The sequence below is a fragment of the Cetorhinus maximus genome, chromosome 22, assembly GCF_964194155.1.
Source record: "Cetorhinus maximus chromosome 22, sCetMax3.hap1.1, whole genome shotgun sequence".
NCBI lineage: Eukaryota > Metazoa > Chordata > Chondrichthyes > Lamniformes > Cetorhinidae > Cetorhinus > Cetorhinus maximus.
In genome coordinates this window covers 8,375,500-8,390,506 of record NC_135900.1, presented here as the reverse complement: position 1 = coordinate 8,390,506, position 15,007 = coordinate 8,375,500, and the positions used below count along the sequence as shown (strand labels likewise).

Below are 15,007 nucleotides of genomic sequence, written 5' to 3'. Positions count from 1 at the left end.
ATCTACATGATTGACTCTTAATGCCCTCCAAAGTGTCCCTACAAAGAGCTCAGGGCAGAATCTTGCAGAGGCAATGGCCGCTGGCTGGAGAGCCAGTGAGACTCCTGCGTTGCCTCTTTTCGCCGCATCTTGTGCCACTCAGGAACTTGACAGGCCAGCAGCGGGTCTTTCCCCAGGATCAAGAACCCTGGGGTTGGAAGTCCCGTCCTCCCAGAGCTGCTGACCAGTTAGAGGCTGGCTGCTCTGGGGAAGTGGTGGCTGCTGCCAGTACTTTACCCACCCGAACCCTTAGGTCAAGGAAGGACCCAGGCCAGGTGAGTGATGGTGGGAGGGGGCTTCACGGGGTGGGAGTCACAGAGGAGGGGAGGTGAGGGGGATCAGCAGCAAGGACACGGGGGATGGCTTTCAGTGCCCCCCTCCAACCCCAAACTTCCTGATGCCAGGTCCCTCAATCAGACACTGAGTGCTTTGAACGGCGACCCCACCTCCTCCACTCACCATGCCTCCCCCACCACACGCACACACGTACACACACACACACACACACACACACACACACCCCAGGAGGCCACAAACAAACATGCTCAGATTTTCTTGTTGTGCTCCCCTCATGGCGAGCCCCCTGCCACTTAAGGGCCTCAATTGGTGCCCATGGATGGCCTCCCCACCACAGAATCAGGGTGGAGGCAGGAAGGTGGTATGGTCCCCATTCGCCACCTTCCCACCTAATTAAATGACCCACCACCAAACTCACCATGGAGGAGGGCACAAGATTCCACCTTCAGTTGTAAAAGGAGTCAGCTACAGGAAAGATAGCCATCACCACCACGTTGTCAGCATAACTAGGGTTGGGCAATAAATGAGGCCTCACTAACGTCACCAAGGGAATCAACAGATATGGAGTTGAGATAGATTAGATATGATCTTAATGAAAGGTGGAGAAGGCTTGAGGTGATGTATGGCCTTCTCCTGTTCCTCTTTCCTAAGTCTTTACCGCACCTGCGTCCCAAATCGAATAAACAACTTGAGGGGATTGTTCATGCTTTCACTGATAAGCTAATGTCTTTTAAAGTAAGAGTTGGCTGAGCCCTCCAGATTAAGTATTTGGTACTTGATGTCATGCAGGTACACACAATGTTCTGCACCAGGTGCGTTTCTCAATTTTAAGAAAGCCCAAGCAGTTGCTCTCTTTAGCAACAAATTGCTGATCAAACCTATTAAATTATCCCGACTTTCTTTTCTACACCATCTAGAATTTGTCTGAAGCCAATGAAACACTGGAGACACAGAACAAACAGTTGCAGGAAAACCTGGAAGAGTCCGTGCAAGAGATGGAGAAGATGACTGATGAATATAACAAAATGAAACTGATTGTTCAGCAAACTGATAGTGCTATGGACCAGTTCAAGCGGGAAAAGGAGCAGCTGTTGCTTCAGGCAAGGCCCAGACTTACTTACGTTAATCAAAACTAACAATCAATTTTAAATAGTCTCGGATCAATGATGCCAGAGCACTCTACAGGGTGAACTTGGCAGACTCAGCTAGGCCTTTGGTAGAGGGGCGAGGTGATTGTGCAGGGAGATACACTGTTCCGCACTGTCAAACATGCTTCCTAATTCCTAATTCAAAAATACTCACATTACTGGATGCTTTTGTAGACGAGATTATCTCAATGTTGAGGTTTGATTGGAAGAGCAGGGAAAGATGGCTAACTTGAGAAGGGGAAGGTGGTATTGAGAATTGGCAGGCGGAGTATAAATGGAAGGGAAGGCAAGTTGGGGACTGCTCTGATGTGCAAAACCTTAACTTATTACTAAGATTTTTAAATCATTACCTCCCACTTCAAAATAGGTTACTTGCATTTATTGAGAGTTAAGGCATGGGAAGTTTTATATAAATATAAAGTATAGTTTAAGATAACTTTAGGTGAGTTATTTACTGAAATGCGCAAGGTACTTAAAACAGTGTGTTAAGTTATCCTCCTAAGATGTATCCAGTTGTAGGATATGAAATTTATTTTAAGACTGTTCAGGTAATATGTATAAGAAGGACATTTAAGGAAGGTAATTATTCTTCTGTTTTAAGATTCATGAAAGGGCTGTTGATATACAGACAAATTTTTAGCTGGATGAAGTCACAAGGAAAATGGAGGTGTGGAGCTGCATATTAAATGAAATTTAATTGGGTATTTCCTAATTAAGAAGGACAGTAATAGAACAAATGGAGAGGGGGAAGCCAAGGAAGAGACTGAAGGACATGAGTGACCCAGGGTTTTTTTTATAAGCTTTTGTAAGTGACCAGATTTATAGAATTCAGTCTCACAAGTTACAGTGGTGCCTTAGAATTCAAAGCACCTGAGTTGCTCATCCAGTACCATAGCCTTAACACTACTGTACTCAGACTAGACAATGAGATAGACAGGAGACAGAGCAAAGACAAAAATTAGATCAAGTGGCAGGTGCATGAGAAATAAACTGGTTCAGAATAAACTGCACCATTTGTCCTTCTAATTGTTACCAGAGAATTATTTTATGCATTGTGTAAGCTAGTATTGGACCTAAAGATTTCATGCTGTGTTTCTATCTCTCTCTCTCTCTCTCTTATTTATCCCAAATAAATCTGACTATTAAGTCTTAACCTGAATATGGTGGACCAAAAATGTGTTATTTACCACATTTATGTAGGCATGCCATGTCATTGATGTGAGGTACTGAGATTAAAGGATAATTATTAATTCTGTGGCATGTTGTCCTCTACATCAAGGAGCACATTTCAGTTGCATGAGAATTCGGCCTGCTAGCGGAAACATGGGCAACAGACAAACGTGTTGGGAGAAATTCAAATCTGTGCAGGGTATATAAAATAGTTAATGAGATAGAGAAAGTGAACCTGAATCAATGCAGCACGGTGGCCACATAATGGGTCCAGAATGGTGCATGGCAAACTTAAGACAAGTGTCGCAGGTGGTGATCAACTGCTGGAACGAGTTATAGGCAGGTTTAGTTAAGGACGAGACATTGGATTAATTTCTTTTCTAAAAAAAAAGCTAGGTGATGTGCTGAGATGGTGATAGAGTTTGCTGAGATGGTGATAGAGTTTGCTAATCTGGAGAGCTGAAATTAAATCCGCTAAAAAACCAGCCTTTGAGAATTCAATGTGTTTCTGTCAGCACTGTCATGTCATTTCTATGAACAGGTGCAAGATCTAACTAACCAGCTGCAAGTCGTAACTGAAGAGGAAGATCCTGTGATGTTGGCAGTAAATGCAAAAATCGAGGAATGGAAGGTAAATTATAAATTACTCAGAAGTGTTGAGTTGTCTCTGCTTGTTTAAAACTTATCTTTTAATTAACAATGGTAACTGATATTTTAAGGCAATTTTTCAACTCTTACAGAAAGTATTGACTGCCAAGGATATGGAAATCAGCAAATATCAAGAGAAATTGCAAGAACTCCAAACTAAGCTAGTAATTGCTGAGTTTGACACTGATAAGAGCAACGTCATTTCCCTCCAACAGGTATACCAACTGGTCCAATTTCAATTTCCTCCCAGACATTTTAGTAATTTGAGTATTGCTGAAAAAAGATTTTTTTTTCAAAGCTTTTCGCCTTGCTCTCATCTGGACAGTTCGCACGAATACCAAATGTAAAGGAACGTTATTTCTTTTACATTTGGTATTCTTGCGAATTGTCCTGATGAATGTAAGACGAAAAGCTTCAACAAAAAAATCTCCTTTTTTTCAACAATACTCAAGTTCTGCACTACCAAATGACTATTTTAGTAATTTCTTATTTTTTATTTATGCCATGCTTATATTTCCTGCCAGATTTATTTTTCATCTGTTTCAACTGTAATCTATTCTCATAACTTCTAAAAACACATTTGCCTTCATCCTTTTCTATTGCTTTCCTTATCTCATGGTCACCTAATAGATCATAGAAGAACTCTTAATTGTAAGTACATTTCTATTACTTTAAGATTAAATGGATTACAATTTTGCTTAGCGCATCTTCTGTAACTTTACTTTTCTCCTCTCTGTCTTTCCTTTCAAGAGACTCTTCATTTCGAACAACAGCTATTCTCTAATTATTGTCTTGTGTCTGATCAGGAATAATTTTACTAAGGATTAATAGCATTAAAATTGGTAATTTAGCTATTATGTTTTGAATGACAACTGGAAAAGTTTACTTGAGAAGTTCACTAAATTTTAAAAATTGTTTGACTTTTCATTTTTTTTTTACTTTGCCTAGTCTACGTAGTGGCTTGTTTTAACTTTGCGATAAACGTTCGGTCAGCATTTTTTTCAACAATAATTCTGTTTAGATTTGTAGCTTTATTGAATAATATCAAAAAGAAACACTTCATGGTGGTTTTTGATTTCTGTTCACTTTATAGCATTTCAATTTTACTTTGCAGATCTGTGCTAATGGGGAAAATGACCATATTTTACAAGCTATTTCAAGTATTCAATAATTTATTGATCCCTTGGAATACTTTATTTCAAATTAGGCTTTAAGTAAAAATATGCATTGTCCCAAAACAATTTGAAGCAAGGGCTATATGATTACAGGGAGAGAGCCGGGGAATGGATTGGTTTTGGATTGCCCTAGTAAATAGCTGGCACAGACATGATGGGCTGATGGCCTCCTTCTGTGCTATAAACATAGAGGCTTTATGGCTGAGCTTGTACCCTCCCTTTCCCCATATTATTCTCTGCCTATTTTCATGATATCCTTCTGCATGCCTGATATATACTTGAGCACCTCAAAATTTGTGTTACTCCTTCTTGACTTAATCCTTCAGTTACCTGAAAAATACATAACATTTTTCGGGCCTTCCTACTGCCCATCCACCTGCCCTGAGCTCTCCCCAATATTATGGTGGGACAGGTGAAGCCTAGGCCAGCTCACCTGCTCTTGCCCTGCCCCAATTAAGGGCTGTTTCCCACATGGCCTCAATGTTCAGGCGGGTGGGAGGAGTTTTCGGAGCAGGGACGTAGCCCCGAAGGTGAAGCTGTTCAAACCTGCGAGGGGTGGGGTGTCTCCATCAATGGCCTCTTTTCAACATCGGGCAGCCCCCTCACAAGGTTTCGCCCCCCTCTCTCTCTCTCTCTCTCTCTCTCTCCCCACCCCCCCCACCCCCCCCCCAAACCTCTCCTCCCCCCCCCCCCCCCCCCCCCCCCCCCCAAGTAGGTCCTTCCACCTTGGCCTCTCCATCAACAATCCCGTCCCCCAGGCCACACCTCACCTCATCCCTCCCTTGCTCGAAGACCCCTTGTACTTACCTGGTCCTGAACTCTGGAGACTGCTTGTAGTCCCAGCAGTGGCCACCACTGTCTCTGGTACTGCAGGACCAAAGAGCTGCTGGCCAATCAGATTGGCCTGCAGCTCTCTGAGGCAACACTTCCTCCCGAGTGAGGGATGGAAATTCCGCCTCCAGTCAATTAATGCTCAGGAGGTCCCCAGCATCACAGATGTCAGTTTTCAGCCAATTCGATTCATTCCACGTGATATCAAGAAACGGCTGAAGGCACTGGATACTGCAAAGGCTATGGGCCCTGACAAAATTCCGGCAATAGTATTGAAGGCTTGTGCTCTAGAACTTGTGCGCCCCTAGCCAAGCTGTTCCAGTACAGCTACAACACTGCTATCTACTCAGCAATGTAGAAGATTGCCCAAGTATATCCTGTACACAAAAAGCAGGACAAATCCAGGCAAAGCAGGAGGAAAATGTGGGCAAATGTGAAATCGTTCATTTTGGCAGGAAGAATAAAAAAGAAGCTTATTACCTAAATGGTGGGAGATTGAGGAGCTCTGAGATTCAGAGGGATCTGGATGTCCTAGTGCATGAATCACAAAAGGTTCGTAAGCAGGTACAGTAAGTAATTAGGAAAGCTAATAGAATGCTATTGTTTATTGTGATGGGAATTGATTGCACAAGTAGGGAGGTTATGCTTCAGTTGTACAGGGCATTGGTGAGACCACATCTGGAGTATTGTGTACAATACTGGTCTCCTTATTTAAAGGAAGATGTAAATGCATTAGAAGCAGTTCAGAGAAGGTTTACTAGACTAATACCAGGAATGGGCTCTTATGAGGAAAGGCTAGACAGGTTAAGCTTGTATTCACTGGAATTTAGAAGAGTAAGAGGTGACTTAATTGAAACCTTTAAGACCCTGGGGGTCTTGCCAGAGTGGATGTGGAGAGGATGTTTCCTCTTGTGGGAGAATCTAGAACTTGGGATTACTGTTTAAAAATAAGGGGTCGCTCATTTAAGACGAAGATGAAAAGAAATTTTTTTCTCAGAGCATAGAGAGTCTTTGGAACTCTCTTCCTGAAAAGGAGGTGGAGACAGAGTCTTTAATTATTTTTAAGGCAGAGCTAGATAGATCCTTGATTAACAAGGGAGAGAAAGGTTATCGGGGTTAGGCAGGAATGTGGGGTTGTTACATTCAGATCAGTCCCTGTATTTAAGAAAGGATATACTGGCATTGGAGGCAGTTCAAAACAGATTCACTAGGCTGATTCCTGGGATGAAGGGGTCAACTTATTAAGAACAGCGAAACAGGTTAGGCCTTTATTCATTCAAGTTTAGAAAAATGAGGTGTGATCTTATTGAAACGTACAGGCTTCTGAGGGGGCTTGACAGGGTAGATGAATGAAACCGGATGGACCACCCGCCATCGACCTAGGCACCGGAAACGACAACGGCAGTCTCAGCCCTGTTGACCCTGCAAAGCTCTCCTCACTAACATCTGGGGGCTTGTGCCAAAATTGGGAGAGCTGTTTCACAGACTAGTCAAGCAACAGCCTGACATAGTCATCCTCACGGAATCATATCTTACAGATAATGGGCAGAATTTTGCCCTTGGTGGGCATGCGGGCCCCACCGGCTCGGCAGCGGGCGGACAGCCGACCCCCACCGCCAAAACAGGGCTCGCCATCATTTTGAGTGGGCAAGCCAATTAAGGCCCATCCAGGGGCCTGCCCGACAGGAAGTGCTATGCGCTTCCTGTGCAGGGGGGGAGGGAATCCCCAGCTGTCAAAGTGCGCTGTTTCGCGCACACTGCTCCCTGAGACAAAGTGATGTCTCAGGGAGATTAGTGACAATCTGAAAAACTTAAAAAATAGAAAAATAAAAAAATTATTAACATGTCCCCCTCATGTGACAATGTCACACGAGATGGGACATGATAATAAATATAACATTACATTTATTAAAATTTTTAAAAAGGAACATGAAACCTCATCCCACCAGTGAATGAGGTTTCATGTATTATCAGAAGCCCGCTGGAGCTCCTGGCCTGCCCGCCAGCCTTAAGGTGGGACGGGCAGGGCCATTAATTACTTTAAGTACCCTGTCAATGTTCTCAATTGGCTATTGACAGGTCGGTGGGCGGACAGCTGATTTCGCTGTCCGCCCGCCTTCCTGAAAATTTAAAGGGACCACCGGGATGACGTTGGGAAAATTCTGACCAATGTTCCAGACACCACCATCACCATCTCTGGGTATGAGACACTGGCAGGACGAACCCAGCAGAGGTGGTGGCACATTGGTATACAATCAGGAGGGAGTTGCTCTGGGAGTCCGCAACATCGGCTCTGGACCGCATGAAGTCTCATGGCATCAGGTCAAACATGGGCAAGGAAACCTCCTGCTGATTACCACGTACTGCCCTCCCTAGCTGATGAATCAATGCTCCTCCATGTTGAACACCACTTGGTGGAAGCACTGAGGGTGGCAAGGGTGCAGAAAGTACTCTGGGTGTGGGACTTCATTGTCCATCACCAAGTCTGGCTTGCTAGCGTCACTACTGATCGAGCTGGCCAAGTCCTAAAGGACATAGCTGCAAGACTGGGTCTGCGGCAGGTGGTGAGGGAACCAACAAGAGGTAAAAGCATACTTGACCCCATCCTCACCAGCCTGCCTGCCGCAGATGCATCTGTCCATGACAGTATCGGTAGGCGTGACCACCGCACAATCGTTGTGGAGACAATCCCGCCATCACATTGATGATACCCTCTTCGTGATGTGTACCACCATGCTAAATGGGATAGATTTAAAACAGATCTAGCAACTCAAGACTGGGCATCCATGAGGCGCTGTGGGCCATCAGCAGCAGAGAATTGTACTCGAACACAATCTGTAACCTCATGGCCCACTCTAACATTACCATCAAGCCAGGGGGTCAGCCCTGGCTCATGAAGAGTGCAGGAGGGCATGCCAGGAGCAGCACCAGGTATACCTGAAAATGAGATGTCAACCTGGTGAAACTATAACACAGGACGACTTGCATGCCAAACAGCATAAGCAGCAAGTGATAGACAGAGCTAAGCGATCCCACAACCAATGGATCAGATCTAAGCTCTGCAGTCTTGCCACATTTAGTCATGAATGGTGGTGGACAATTAAACAACTCACTGGAGGAGATGGCTCCACAAATATCCCCATCCTCAATGAAGGAGGAGCCCAGCACATCAGTGCAAAAGATAAGGCTGAAGCGTTTGCTACAACCTTCAGCCAGAAGTGCCGAGTGGATGATCCATCTCGGCCTCCTCCAGAGGTCCTCAGAATCACAGATGCCACCCCTCAGCCATTTCGATTCTCTCCACGTGATATCAAGAAATGGCTGAAGACACTGGATACTGCAAAGTCTATGGGCCCTGACAATATTCCGGCAATAGCACTGAACACTTGTGCTCCAGAACTTGCCGCGCCCCTAGCCAAGCTGTTCCAGCTTGACACTGGCATCTACCCAGCAATGTGGAAAATTGCCCAGGTATGTCCTGTACACAAAAAGCAGAACAAATCCAACCCTGCTAATTACCGCCCCATCAGTCTACTCTCGATTGTTAGTGAAGTAATGGAAGGGGTCATCAACAGTGCTATCAAGCCGCTCTCGCTTAACAATAACCTGCTCACTGATGCCCAGTTTGGGTTCCACCAGGGCCACTCAGCTCCTGACCTCATTACAGCCTTGGTTCAAACATGGACAAAAGAGCTGAACTCCCAAGGTGAAGTGAGAGTGATTGCACTTGATATCAAGGCAGCATTTGACCGAGTGTGGCATCACGGAGCCCTAGCAAAACTGGAGTTAATGGGAATGAGGAGGAAAACTCTCTGCTGTTTGGAGAGATACCTAGCACAAAGGAAGATGGCTGTGGTTGTTGGAGGTCAGTGATTTCAGCTCCAGGACATCACTGCAGCAGTTCCTCAGGGTAGCATGCTCAGCCCAACCATCTTCAGCTGTTTCATTAGTGATCTTCGTTCCATCATAAGATCAGAAGTGTGGGTGTTCACTTCTGATTACACAATATTCAGTACCGTTTATGACTCCTCAGACACTAGCAGTCCATGTCCAAATGCAGAAAGACCTGGACAATATCCGGGCTTAGGCTGACAAGTGGTAAGTAACATTAGCACCGCACAAGTGCCAAGCAATGACCATCTTCAACAAGAAATAATCTAACCATCGCCCCATGACATTCGATGGCATTACCATCGCTGAATCCCTGACTATCAACATCCTGGGCGTTACCATTGACCAGAAACTGAACTGGACTAGCCATATAAATACTGTGGCTACAAGAGTAGCTAAGAGACTAGGAACCCTGCAGTGAGTAACTCACCTCCTAACTCCCCAAAGCCTGTCCACCTTCTATAAAGCACAAGCCAAGAATGTGATGGAATATTTCCCACTTGCCTGGATGAGTGCAACACCAAAAACACTCAAAAAGCTTGTCACCATCCAGGACAAAGCAACCCGCTTGATTGGCACCCCATCCACAAATGTTCATTCCCTCCACCACCGACGACAGTGGCAGTGTGTGTACCATGTACAAGATGCACTGTAGGAACTCACCAAGTCTTCTTAGACAGCACCTTCCAAACCCACAACTGCTACTATCTGGAAGGACATGGGCAACAGAAAGATGGGGATACCATCACCTGGAAGTTCTCCTCCAAGCCACTCACCATCCTGACTTGAAATATATCGCCATTCCTTCACTGTTGCTGGGTCAAAATCCTGGAACTTCCCCCCTAACAGCACTGTGGGTGTGCCTACATCACAGGGACTGCAGCAGTTCAAGAAGGCAGCTTACCACCACTTTCTCAAGGGCAGTTAGGGATGGGCAATAATTGCTAGCCTAGCCAGCGATGCCCACATCCCATACATGAATAAAAACAGTATTGGTGGGGATGCGTTCCTGGTTGTCTCCTTGGGTGGTGGGGTGGGAAACCCTGCCATCTGAAAAATCCTGGCCCATTGTTTGCTGCATAGGTCTCAGTCATTCTTGCCAACACTGGCCTACAATGGGATTTTTATGGTTTTCCTTGGCTTAATCCTTCACATGACTCTCACCACAAGACCCCTTGACTTCTGTTTCCTACATTACATCAGTCACTGTACTTCAAACTAATTCCTTTCATTTGAAGTATTTTGGAGCTACTTGTTTCTGAGAGATGTGGTAAGGGCCATTTGTAAATGTACGTCTTCTGTATGAGCCTAGGAATTACTGTTGTGGATAAATGCTTAATGCCTTCATGTGACTTTTTGTCCACTGTTTTAAAACAGCTAATAAACCTGCTAGTTTTATGAGGGTTAATACCTGGTTAAAATAATATGCAGAGGAATGTCCCACAAATTGTTAACTATTTATCCGTTAATATCACTAACTTTAATTTCTGAGGTGCACGAATAAAACGTCACGCAAAGGTACAGAAAATAATTAAAGTGACTAATGGAATGCTGGCCTTTATATCTAGATTACAGTGGGGTAGAAGATATGCTTCAGCTGTACAATGCCCTGTTTAGAACACAATTGGAGTTCTGCAAGCTGCTCGGGGCACCACATCTTAGGAAGGATATATTGGCCTTTGAGGGAGTGCAGTGTACATATACTAGAATGTTACCTGGATCCAAGGATTAAACTACGAGGAAAGATCAAACAAATTATGGATATATTCACTGGAATTCTTCAAGATATTAAGGGGAAAAGATAGGGCAGAAAGGAAGAAACTATTTTGACTATTTGGGAGTGTTAGGACTAGGGGGCTTAGCCTTAAAAATCAGAGCCAGACCTTTCAGCAGTGAAATTGGGCCACACTTCTTCCCACAAACAGTGGTAGAAGCTTGGAACTCTCTTCCTCAAATGGCAATTGATGCTCAATCAATTGTTAAATTTGAAACTGAGATTGATAGATTTTTATTAACCAACGAAGCTGGGTGTGTGGAATCAGGTCTCAGATCAGCCATGATCTCATTGAGTGATGGAACAGGCTCAAAGAGCTTAAATGGCCACCTCCTGCTCCTTAATGTTATGATTGTTTGATGTTACTGATGACTAGCTTAAACTTGCCTTGGGCATTGGACTATGGGGAACTTGTGATTAAATTTGTTAATGTTGCAATATCAAGTTCTGCTACATATGATCTTTTTAAAATCAGTTTTTCTCATGTGTATTTATGTTTATTCCTCATAGCTATTACATAATTCAATGTTTTCCTATTGAAAAGTGAGTGTGAATAAAAATGTTTTTTACAGGCTCTGCAAGTACGTGACAATCAAATTAAGATTCTGGTGGGACAAATAGAACAATACACCAAGGAGGCGGATAGTAATACACAAATTATCGAAGACTTGAAAACGCAGCTAGAGAAAGAATCAAGTACTAATCTATATTTTGTATACCTTCTGAAGCAAATAAATGGCATGCACTGTATACTGGATTATTATATAAAGTGATTAAGGCTGCCAAAATATTGCAGAAAGCTTGAAACTGAGGAGGAAGTAAATCATGAATTGTTAAGAAGTGAGGTCAGATGCATAATATTTAAAAAGGAAAGTATTGAAGAAGTAGGGTAAGGAGAGCAAAGTGCTGGGAGGTGATGCATTCAATCTGAGGATCTTGGGGAAAAGGGAGGGTAAAAATAGGGGAGGCTGTAGAAATTATAGATTGATCCATTGATTATGGTTGTGTGCTGGAGAGTGGCCAACGTAATGCCTGCTTTCAAAGAGGGAAAGGGAGCTAGTTTAATAATTATAGGCTAGTTGGTTTAACGTCTTTGCTTAGGAAAGTTCTAGAATCTTTAATTTAAGATGACATCACTAATTTTCTAGGTAAAGAGAAAATGGTTGGAAGAAGTTAACACAGATTTCAGAAAGGTTTCCTAACAAAGGAGGTGATGGATATGGTGGATGTGCATAACAGTGAATATAGGGGAAATGGACCTTTGAAAGTCATTGACAAGGAAACAATTGGAAAAGATTAAAGGTTTTGAAATTAGGAAGTTGGGATTAAAAGAGACGGAAAATTGTATGGAAGACTGGCTACAAAGGAGGAGACAGTGAAGATGAATTGAAGCAGCTTCTCAGAATGAATAGAAGTTGGTTTCTGTGCCACAGAGTTCTGTCCTGGAACTGTTTACATTATGTATGTCAATAGTTTGGAAATATGGCTAAATCACAGCATGGTTAGAGCACAGAAGGAGGCAATTTGGCCTGTCATGTTTGCACGGGCTCCCTGAGCAATTCACCTAATGCCATTCCCTCGTCTTTTCCCCATAACCCTGCACATTGCTCCTTTCAGATATCGTTCTAATTCTCCTCCTGAATGCCTCGATTGAACCTGCCTCCACCACAGTCTCAAGCAGTGCATTCCAGATCCTAACATTTGCTGCATGAAAAAGTTTTTCCTCATGTCTCCATTGCCTCTTTTGCCAATTACTTAAACCTGTGCCTTCTTGTTCTCAATCCGTCCACCAATGGGAACAGCTTCTCACTATCTGCTCGGTCCAGACTCCTCATGATTTTGAATACCTCTATCAAATCTCCTCTCAGTCTTCTCTTCTCCAAGGAAAAGAGCCCCAACTTCTCCAATCCATCTCGGTAACTGAAGTTCCTCATCCCTGAATCTCCTGAATCTTTTCGACACTCTGTCTAATGTCTTCATACTCTTCCCAAAATGTGGCGCCCAGATCTGGACACGATACTCCAGTTGAGGCCGAAATAGTGTTATATACAATTTCCTGCTTCCTACTTTTGCACTCTATGCTCCAATTAACAAAGCCTAGGATGCTGTAAAGTTTATTAACCACTCCTTCACCTGTGCTGCCACCTTCAATGATTTATGCACATATGTACACAGATTCCTTTGCTCCTGCAACCTACTTTAGAATTCTACCCTTTATTTCATTCTGGCCTGTAACTTCGGTGCTCCCCAGCATTGGATTGGTGGGATTACGCCAAAGATGCACTGGGGAATCCCTCAGGGAAGTTCTCAGGTAAGGGTTTGCATGGCAATTGCCCAGAAGTGCACGCTTACTCTGGACAATTGTGCTATGCTGGGAACCATCCGGAAATGCGGTTTAAATTGCAAACTTTGATGGTTCTGCCAGGGTTATACCAATAGTTACCCAGAAGAATTAAAACCTTTTCTAACTTCTGAATAACTATTGTGAAGACCCAGACTGACCCCATAGGAACCCCCCCCCTGACACCACCCCCAACCTCCAACACCCTTGGAACTCCAACTCCCACCCACCCCCTCCAGACCTCGGACCCCCCACAAATCCTTGGACCTCGGACGCCGCCCTGATCTTGGACCACCCCTATGCCCCCCCCCCCCCCCCCCCCTCACCTCGGAACACCCCCTCGACCTCAGACCCCTGATCCCCTGCCGCCCCCAACCACGCACCTCACCCACCTCGGATACACCCCAACCACGCCCCCAACCTTCGAACCCCCCAACGCTGACCCCCTCGACCCCGATAATTCCACCCTCCTGGACCACCCCCGGACACCCCCAATCCCCAAATCCTGTCCACTTACCTTAGACACGTACCTTCCTCTGGCCTGTCAATTTCCCTGGCCCTTTAAACTTATCTGCTTCTTGGCAGCAATTGCTGTAAAAAAGGGGGTGTGGCTTCCTTGAATACACTGGGCTGCACTTTGCTGGGGCCTGCGAGGAGTCATTCAATGCAGGCCCCAAAGCAGCTTTGGTGAACGGAAGTGACAATGTAATTTTCAAGACCAGGTAAGTAGGTATTTATTTCTTCTAATTTCTGCGGGTCAGCACTTTCGGAACTCGTTGGAGGTTACGACCCATTGTCTCTCTACATTCTTCCTACCAAAATGAATCATTTCACTTTTCTGGAATGGAATTGTGTCCAAATTTACAGTTGGTAAAATGGGAGGCACAGTAAGTAATTCTGAGGATCAAAGGAAATAGCTAGGAAATAGTAAAAACAGAAAATGCTGGAAATACTCACCAGAACTGGCATTATCTGTGGAGAGAGAAATAGAGTTAACGTTTCAGACCAGTGACCTTTTGGCTTGTTGCAGTAGCAATGGGGCATTGATAAGATGGTGCAATGGTCAGAAAAGCAGCAGATGGAATTCTGTGTCTTAGTGAGGTAGTACATTACGATTTAAAACAAAATGCTTTAAAAGGAGGAAGGAAAGCCTAATTATGTCAAAGAGTTGTGGAATTTGAGGATTCATGTTCACGCAACATCAGAATCAGCACCCTAAATGAATAAGACCATTTTTTAAAGAAAACTAATACAATTCTGGGTTTACAGCGAGAGACACAAAATATAAAAGTTGAGAAGTAATGATGTATCTACATAAAATCTTAAGGCACAGTTGCCGTACTATCTGCGATTTGAGGCTACGCTCTATAGAACATACCGAACATAGGAAGGATGTCAAGGTATGGAGCAGGTTCACAGGGATGTTACCTGCAGAGTTATAGAAAAAGACATGAAAAACGTTATTTGTTTTCATTGGTAGAAAACAGAATACAGGGTGATTTCATTAAGTTGTTTAAAATTTTGAGTCAGTCGAGACAAGACAGACAAGTCCAGTAGCTGAGGGCTAAAAAATTTAGGACAGAGAGCAGAAGAAAGTTTTTTTTTTCATAGAGGGTTGTTGGAAGCTGCGGAGTTGGTGATTGAAGCAGAGGCTGTCAATATTTAAGAATGCAGCAAGTCCTTGCTTTAAGTT

The 15,007-nt window shown here is 44.0% G+C and overlaps 1 protein-coding gene across 4 annotated transcripts in view; it reads left to right on the top strand.

The window, feature by feature from the left end:
* Positions 1 to 15,007, top strand: part of cep290 (centrosomal protein 290) — a 126,416-nt gene that overhangs the window by 19,048 nt on the left and 92,361 nt on the right. For all 4 annotated transcript variants that reach the window (XM_078567761.1, XM_078567760.1, XM_078567759.1 and 1 more), the window contains exons 9-12: positions 1,254 to 1,436; positions 3,196 to 3,285; positions 3,395 to 3,517; positions 11,546 to 11,669. In XM_078567761.1, coding sequence (XP_078423887.1) covers positions 1,254 to 1,436; positions 3,196 to 3,285; positions 3,395 to 3,517; positions 11,546 to 11,669 — 520 coding nt within the window. The remainder of the gene's footprint in view (positions 1 to 1,253; positions 1,437 to 3,195; positions 3,286 to 3,394; positions 3,518 to 11,545; positions 11,670 to 15,007) is intronic.